At 34.6% G+C, this 9723-nt stretch overlaps 1 protein-coding gene across 4 annotated transcripts in view; it reads right to left on the bottom strand.

The window, feature by feature from the left end:
• Positions 1-46: 46 nt before the first annotated feature.
• LOC125659017 (calpain-B-like) overlaps positions 47-9723 on the bottom strand; it is a 19614-nt gene continuing 9937 nt past the window's right edge. Inside the window, exons 9-14 of one of the 4 annotated variants that reach the window (XR_007363879.2) lie at positions 8662-8778; positions 5993-6129; positions 3644-3855; positions 2780-3440; positions 1690-1751; positions 47-1554 (exon numbers count right to left, since the gene is read on the bottom strand). Coding sequence is in view for 1 of the 4 variants with exons in the window: in XM_048890530.2 (XP_048746487.2) it covers positions 3425-3440; positions 3644-3855; positions 5993-6129; positions 8662-8778 (482 nt within the window). In the remaining 3 variants the exon portion in view is untranslated. Of the gene's footprint in view, positions 3441-3643; positions 3856-5992; positions 6130-8661; positions 8779-9723 lie in introns of all 4 variants that reach the window. The other 3 variants (XR_008797723.1, XR_007363878.2, XM_048890530.2) reach the window with 3 other exon arrangements.

Raw genomic sequence — 9723 nt, 5'->3', positions numbered from 1 at the left:
TCTTCCGATCCCGATCGTAATGTATCTGAGCCAATGACACGTTTGATTCAGTTGAAACATTTTATTAAGAGATAATTCGTAATAAAAATTAACATCATATATAACCACCACTTAAGGCACATACATAATTCAATAAACTGAGAAATACAAGTTTTACGATTAGAGTGTACCAGCACCAATCCTCAATAACTTTATACTCATGCACACAATATATTTTTTAAATTCAAAATTGCTTCATTTTAGCATAATAGTAATAAAAAATTTAATGCTCATGACTTACATTAGTCTGGATGGGATTTCTAATCATATTCAGCTTAAAATTGCTTGAAGCAATTGAAATGTTCCATATTTTGCTAAGTGACTGCCAGGACAAATGTCAGGGGCCATAAAATCATGTGGAATGGCAGCTAGTCGACTCTGTTATAGTACAGATAAGTGATAAATTAAATCTAATGTTACTGTTGTTCAAGGAAAAGTGATACTAATGAATCAGAAAAGGCAGTACGCGACCGACCCCTCTGTCTTTATCCAATAAATAGTTCATGATTACCAAATAACCAAAAATTATACAAACAATTAAAAGGAAAAATTCAATCATCATCATGCAAACAATAAAAGAGTTTAAAAATTTTGATGCACTGTAATTTTGATAAATTTTCTCTCCATTTTTTAAGAACCTGTGGTGATTCATAGGTGAATTGTTAAGCACATAATTAAATTGATACTCCAAAATTTAATATGCACTCCCATCTAGTCCCTCTTTCATCGATCCATCCACAGCATGAGGTAACTTAAGTAAAAACAGGTTACTTGAACAATAAATCATGTGACAGAATATAAATAAGCTTTCACCAGTGTTGACACTTCATACAAGTGTATTGGGGACGCTACCCCGATATATGCACTGTCTCATCATACAGTTTGTGATAATTATTACTGATATCAATATCGGTACAAAACAATTATATGTATATGTGTGACCTAACACTGGCAATAATATAAACAATTTTTTTTTTTTTTTTTTTTTTTTTTTTATAAAAAACGACCAATAAAAATGGTTTGAAAATAGTTTTTCATACAATAAGTGTGCAGAATGGCAGCCAGTGACAGGAAACCTGTAAATCGTTTAGTTGATCAATATAAATCATGGGTAACTTGAAAGTTTGATCATTAATTCTACCAAGTCATTTATTCTAATATATATGATTGAATAATTTTGAGCTTTCTGATTGGCTAAGATACAACAAACTAGAGGAAAGAATAGAATGTTGTTTATATCCATATGTGCTTTCAAGGTGAATATAAAGTTGGTTTTTTTAACATAATGGACCAATACTCAAATTGATATGCTTGGTTGCCATTTTTGGGTTCAACTCACATCTTTCGCAACTTTTGACTAAGTCTTTTACTCTACCTGTAAACAAAGATGGCTGCCCAGGTATAGATTGGTAAACTCTAGTAAACAGTCACTTTGATGTTTTGAATTACTCCATCCTATGATAATTTACAAAATCTCGCATCTCTAATCATTTTTGACTAGGTCTTGCACTCTAGCTGTAAACAAAAATATCCAATCAGTAATTATTTTGTAAGCTCAAGTAGCCAATTTTGATATTTTAAATTATTCATTCATATAGTAAAACAATTATTGACATTTTCTCAGTCAATACTATGAAGGGCAATATTCACCTCACCCTCTTAGCTCAGTGAATACTCCTGTATTTCTCAGGCAGATAAAGCATCGTATCGACCTAAAACAGGTCAATAATTGTATAGATACAAATCACATGTTGACCAGTATACTGAGATATGTATCCTTTTGTGAGATTTGTGTATTATATCCAATCCAGCTAATGCTCAGCAGTTGAACTCAATAGAAGTTAAAATACCTGAGTATAATCACAACAGATGTTCTATCTCAAATGAAATCTACAATGTAAGCTCTGAACATATTCATTAATTGCTATTCTCCTTTGAGCTCTGAACAAATTAATTCATCTTCGTATATTGAACAGCAGGTAATGAGGGATTTGACTAGAGATTATAAAAGTTAATTAACATTAAAAATCAATCATATAAAGTAGCAAAAAAAAAAAATTAAATTAAAATAACAAAATGCATATAACTTTGAAGCTGAATGCTTCAGTAATGAATTCATATTTCAACAATATATGATAATAGTAATTCATCAACAAAATGAAACAATGGAATGATATGGAAATTGAATGATATAACAATTTTTTTTCAACAAAAACTCCCCAAAACAAAACAAGAAGAAAAAAAGAAGAAAAATGCTTGAAATATAGAATATAGTAAATATATAAACACAGGCATATCTAATAATACCCATTTAAGTTCTGTCATAAGCAAGAATTAATGTTTTACAGTGTATAAAATGTATACAAATTTACTTTTTACAAAAAATACACTTATTAATAAAAAGCTTAAAAAGAAAACGAATTACAGAAACCAGAATTCTAATGCCTGTATATATTTTACATTGTAGAAGGAGAAGCTTCACACCAACAGAATAATTTTGCATGTGAACCCCCATCAGGAAGACTCACTGACTGCAATCTTTAGAAAAATCTTTCTGCAGAAGGTTAAATAATCTCATATATGTGTGTATATATATATATATATATATATATATATATATATATATATATATATATATTGTCATCACATAAAAATCTAAACAAAAGGCAATAATTCATTTTTAAAAAGTACTGAAAATTCTGCTAAATTCATTCTGGTTGGCTATATCATAAAACATTACAAAAAGTGCACATCCAAGCCAGGTGTTGACAAGAACCACTGTCCAGGTGTGTATCCAAGCCAGGTGTGTATTCCAGCCAGGTGTTGACCAGAACCAGGTGGGTATCCGAGCCAGGTATGTATTTGAGACAGGTGTGTATCCAAGCCAGGTGTGTATCCAAGCCAGGTGTTGACCAGAACCAGGGAGGTATCCAAACCAGGTAAGTATCCAAGACAGGTGTGTATTTAAGTCAGGTGTGTATCCGAGCCAGGTGTGTATCCAAACCAGGTGTGTATCTGAGCCAGGTAAGCTTTTGTACTACTCAGGAATTGACAGTAAGTGGCATGTCCAAGTAGTAGAATGTAGAATATACTCATCAAGCCATGGCAAACACGAGCAGTAATAATTGTGTTCACAGTACACACATCAAAGAATAATGTTGGAAACAATAAGCTGGAGTTCAATAGCGAGTGAATTGGATTTCAAAAGGGGCTGTTATAATGATTTTTAAAAAAATCTTCCAGATCTGACTGTCAATTTTCTGCATTTTGAAGCCCAATGTCACTGACTGTGTTCAGCACTTTCAGTGTAACATTCTTCTCTTTTTAAAAATACCACTTATACAGTATTTCATTGTGCAGACTATCAGACTGGCAACCTCCAATATCATTCATCAAGTGGTCTGAAAAAGAAAAGAAACACACCAGTGTACATATCTAACTCATGGTAAAATAGCACTTGTCTATCAAATTCAATTGTAATATCTATTCCACGATACTGGCCGAGGAAAACCAATAGAGAAAATCAAGCTTCTGAAACAATGACTTCTGTATATAAGAACAAGCAACATTGCTATTTCTCGACATGAATACTTGACTGACTTACCCCTCCAGTGTAAATTTCTTCTCTCCAAACACTCGCATCATGTAGTCTGCTGGTTCGTTGTGCTGAAATGTGGAAGGAATGAGGATATAGTGGCCCGGCTCCAGCTCAAACTGCTGGCTGACTTCACGGTAATTGATGTAAACTCCAGATTTAGCCTTATCAGGTTGATAGCGAAAATGCTGAGCAGATAATCTCTTCCCAGACTCCTCTGTCTGAAAACAAAGGGAAATAATTCATATAAATCAGTAGTAAAAGTAAATTAAAAATCTTGCTTTAATCAAATACAGTTGAACTTCAATATCTCGAACACTGGTATCTTGAATACTATGGATATGTTGAAGTGATTCAGAAATCCCAACCACTTATTCTTTAAGTATTTTACCCTCGATATTTCGAATCCTTGGATATCTCGAAGTTTTTTCTTGGTCCCATTGAGTTCGAGATAACGAGGTTTATGGTGTTTTGTAGTTATGCTGTCCTATTTACATGCATTTGTTCACTAACATCAAAGAATCTCAACAACATGTGGGTTTCACCATAATCAAATGATAGATTTATATTGTTTATTTTGCTTCACATTTGTCTTTCACAGGGTGGTTCAGTGGTTGTTAATTTGAATCCAGCAAGGCTTCTTTTGAATTCAATTCTGTGTGATCATTACCGTAACTCAATGTGTGAACATTACTGTAACTCACTGTGTGAACATTACTGTATCTCACTGGGTGAACATTGCTGTAACTCACTGTGTGAACATTGCTGTATCTCACTATGTGAACATTACTGTAACTCACTGTATAAACATTACTGTAACTCACTGTGTGAACATTACTGTAACTCACTGTGTGAACATTACTGTATCTCACTGTGTGAACATTGCTGTAGCTCACTGTGTGAACATTACTGTAACTCACTGGGTGAACATTACTGTATCTCACTGTGTGAACATTACTGTGTCTCACTGGGTGAACATTACTGTAACTCACTGCATGAACATTACTGTAGCTCACTGTGTGAACATTGCTGTAACTCACTGTGTGAACATTACTGTAGCTCACTGGGTGAACATTACTGTATCTCACTGGGTGAACATTACTGTAACTCACTGCGTGAACATTACTGTATCTCACTGTGTGAACATTGCTGTAACTCACTGTGTGAACATTGCTGTAACTCTCTGTGTGAACATTACTGTATCTCACTGGGTGAACATTACTGTATCTCACTGGGTGAACATTACTGTAACTCACTGTGTGAACATTGCTGTAACTCACTGTGTGAACATTACTGTAACTCACTGGGTGAACATTACTGTATCTCACTATGTGAACATTGCTGTAACTCACTGTGTCAACATTGCTGTAACTCACTGTGTGAACATTACTGTAACTTACTATGTGAACATTACTGTATCTCACTGTGTGAACATTACTGTAGCTCACTGTGTGAACATTACTGTATCTCACTGTGTGAACATTACTGTAACTCACTGGGTGATCATTACTGTAGCTCACTGTGTGAACATTACTGTATCTCACTGTGTGAACATTACTGTAGCTCACTGTGTGAACATTACTGTATCTCACTGTGGGAACATTACTGTAACTCACTGTGTGAACATTACTGTAGCTCACTGTGAGAACATTATTGTAACTCACTGTGTGAACATTACTGTAACTCACTGTGTGAACATTACTGTATCTCACTGTGTGAACACTACTGTATCTCACTGTGTGAACATTACTGTAACTCACTGTGTGAACATTACTGTAACCCACTGTGTGAACATTACTGTAGCTCACTGTGTGAACATTACTGTATCTCACTGGGTGAACATTACTGTAGCTCACTGTGTGAACATTACTGTAACTCATTGTGTGAACATTACTGTAACTCACTGTGTGAACATTACTGTATCTCACTGGGTGAACATTACTGTATCTTATTACTGTGTAGATTTTATCATTACTCACTGTGTGAATATTACAATAACTCAATGCGTGAACATTATTGTAACTCACTGTGTGAACATTATTGTAACTCACTGTGTGAACATTGCTGTATCTCACTGTGTGAACATTACTGTATTTCACTGGGTGAACATTACCGTATCTCACTGGGTGAACATTACTGTATCTCACTGGGTGAACATTACTGTATCTCACTGGGTGAACATTACCGTATCTCACTGGGTGAACATTACTGTATCTTATTACTGTGTAGATTTTATCATTATTCACTGTGTGAATATTACTATAACTCAATGCATGAATATCAAGGTAACTCAATGTGTAAACATTTCCAGTAATTAAGGTTATCTCAATGTAGATGTAGAGCATTTATAAGACTTACTTTGTACAAGAAGAATGCTATCTGTAGTTTCTTTACTTTGACATTCCGTGTGGACTGGCGATGTTCCTGCATCAAGGAAATAACAATGGAACATAAACCTTCAAGGTCAGGGTCATCTCTCTTGGGGTCAAAGTCATCTATAAATAGAATGTACCAGAATATTATGTGTACATCAATAAATACTGACAAAGCTTAAAATATTGATTTTGATTTTTGATATTAAAAATTTTGCTGCAATCATTTCTGATACCTTAAGGTATTTTTAACAGCTTTTTCCCCTATGGAAAAATGCTGTCAATTCACTTCTTTCAATAGAGTTCAAATTTTTGCTGATTTCTTTCCATATCTATATTCCCATGAATTTAAATAAATATGACAAAGATGGGAGAAAATTACCATCCACAAACAGAATAAAGAGGGAGGAGGAAATGACTAACCACAAACAGAATAAAGAGGAAATGACTAACCACAAACAGAATAAAGAATAAAGAGGAAATGACTAACCACAAACATAATAAAGAATAAAGAGGAAATGACTAACCACAAACAGAATAAAGAGTGAGGAGGAAATGACTAATCACAAACAGAATAAAGAATAAAGAGTGAGGAGGAAATGACTAACCACAAACAGAATAAAGAGTGAGGAGGAAATGATTAACCACAAACAGAATAAAAAATAAAGAGGAAATGACTAACCACAAACAGAATAAAGAGGAAATGACTAACCACAAACAGAATAAAGAGGAAAAGACTAACCACAAACAGAATAAAGAATAAAGAGGAAATGATTAACCACAAACAGAATAAAGAGGAAAAGACTAACCACAAACAGAATAAAGAGTGAGGAGGAAATGACTAACCACAAACAGAATAAAGAGGAAATGACTAATCACAAACAGAATAAAGAGTGAGGAGGAAATGATTAACCACAAACAATAAAGAGTGAGGAGGAAATGACTAACCACAAACAGAATAAAGAGGAAATGACTAATCACAAACAGAATAAAGAGTGAGGAGGAAATGATTAACCACAAACAATAAAGAGTGAGGAGGAAATGACTAACCACAAACAGAATAAAGAGGAAATGACTAATCACAAACAGAATAAAGAATGAGGAGGAAATGACTAATCACAAACAGAATAAAGAGTGAGGAGGAAATGACTAACCACAAACAGAATATAGAGTGAGGAGGAAATGACTAACCACAAACAGAATAAAGAGTGAGGAGGAAATGAGAGTTCCAAAAGTTTGTTTTTTAAATTAGCGATATACAAGATGGTATGTGGAGATACACTGTATCAGTAACTAGATAATACAGACTATAGGAACTCTTCAATTTAAGGACATAAGATTTTGTGCCATGGAAGTCATCATTTAAACGGAAAATTTAGTGACTCTTTCATTTTAGGATTTTTATACCTAAACGGTAAGCAATGCAAAGTTAATAGTGATAGAAAGTTAGTTTAATAGTCAAATAACTTATTTGAAGTGAACAGTAGTGTCACCCAAGTGCACATTAATTGCTGGAACCGGCCGAAGCTGAAAGTAAATTACCAGACATGAATTATGAAGGACTGCTCTGAGATTCGGTGAAGGCATCAGTCCAAATATTCAGCCAAGCCAAATCTAAGCCGAGATTATACCAGTCCCAGTTCTTAAGTAATATAAGTTTTTAAGATCAAGGTCAAATTTCAATGTCACCGAGGAATCATTAGACCTTGATACTAGTTTGTAGGTCCCATTATCCTCTTACCATTTTTGAAGATCCCATGTTGCTATTAGTCCCGGTTTTAAAGTTATACCAGTATTTATGTATGTTCATGGTTAGTGGTCAAGGTCACTGGAATCCCTTGACCTTGATACTGATTTGTAGGCCCTGTCATTCTTTTCTCATTTCCAATGACCCCAGGACTCTATCTATCATATTTGTCAAGTTATATCTGTTGAATTCTGGGATTAATTTCCACCCATAGTTCTACATGTATGTTAGATCCCCCCCCCCCCAAAAAAAATGTACCCTAACACCCTTCAATCTAAAAACAAAAACATTTCTGCACAACTATTTACATTGGCCTATCATATCCTTGAATATCTAATACTTTCATTCCGTGGGGATCTGGGTTAGAATAGGTCCTCAGTACCCCCTTGCTTGTCGTAAGAGGTGACTAAATGGATGAGACTGCAAAAACCAAGGTCCTGCATCACAGCAGATGTGGCACAATAAAAATCCCTCCCTTCTCAATGGCCATAAGAGCCGAGCATAGGCCTAAATTCTGCAGTCCTTCACCGGCAGTGGTGACATCTCCACATGAGTGAAATATTCTTGAGAGGAACGTTAAACAATATCCAATCAATCAATCTAATAATTTCTTTGACAGGTTACAAAGAATGGCTGTGGACATTTCTACGCATGAGAAAGAAGAAGCGGAAGAATAATAAGAACTAAGCAAAAACAATGAGTCTCCAAACGAAGTTTGGGGGACTTATTAAAAAGTTAAGAGTAAATGAATTTGAACTGTTCTAATACCCCCCCCCCCTTCTTTAACTTCATCATGGGTGGTATAACAAAGAGAGAAAATTCTCCAAGCATGAATAAAGATCTCCTCCAAACATTATTTTTAAAACTATAACAATCAAATCATACATGCCCAATGGCTGCAAACTGACCTGCTTCTGGAAGTATTAGTGAGTACTGAGGGTTTGTGGCAAACTTATGAAGGTCATTTCTGCTTCCACCTGCACTTCTATCACACTCCCAGCTTCCCTTCACACAGACAAAACATCCTGCAAAAATTCATACAAAATCTACACTTATCTGTTTTTGTAAACAATTACACAGACGTTCAGTAATATGAAATCTTATAATGTTTTTATGTCTGTTTATCCCACGGCTCAATATAATTTTTTTATTTGTTCATCATACAGTATAATTTTCGTTTTCAATACAATGTAAAAGTAGAAGATTTCATTTGGAATGAAAGTTTGTGTATTTCATGGAGTTGACTGTATACTGTGGAATAATTCAAATTTGTGGGGCTCAATTTTCGTGGATTGCTGAGATTTTACAGTTTCCTTGGGATGTACGGTAATATTTTGTGGATATTATTACCATACAAAGATACATTGATTGTGCATTTCATCGTGATTTGAAATCCACAAAAATTGAGCCTCAACAAAACTGACTGATTTTACAGTACTGGAAAAATTTTTGCCAAGTGTTATTTTCACCCAGATGCATTAAAAAGACTTCTGGAAGACTCGTACCCAGGAAAAGTCGTACCCAGAAATTTGGGTACGAGTTTTTCCAAGAGAAGGCGTACCCATCAATATCTGGGTACAAGTTCTCCTGGAAAAAAACTTTGTCATTTTACCAAATGGAAATGTGGGTACGAGTTCTCCTGGAGAAAAACTATGTCATTGCAGGGCCCTAACTCCTTCAAACTATATTTCAAAAATAGTTTGAAGGAGTTAGGGCCCTTGGACTTAAATTTATTTTATGCAAGTACCTTGTCTTCGCAACTCTTCCTAACCCTTTTGGGGGATTTTGATGAAACCTAGGACAAAGGAAGATCACAATGTGTAGATGTGCATATTAAAAGGGGAATGTTGTCCCAATATTTTTGAAGGAGTTACAGCCCTTGGACTTAGATTTGTTTAATGCAAAATACATTGTTATTGCAACTCTGACGAAATCCTTTTGTGGTTACTAGTAATCCTTTCTTACTTGTT

Source organism: Ostrea edulis, chromosome 1 (assembly GCF_947568905.1).
Source record: "Ostrea edulis chromosome 1, xbOstEdul1.1, whole genome shotgun sequence".
Classification (NCBI taxonomy): Eukaryota; Metazoa; Mollusca; class Bivalvia; order Ostreida; family Ostreidae; genus Ostrea; species Ostrea edulis.
Note: the sequence above shows the minus strand (reverse complement) of the source record. Positions and strands in the feature narration are given on the sequence as shown.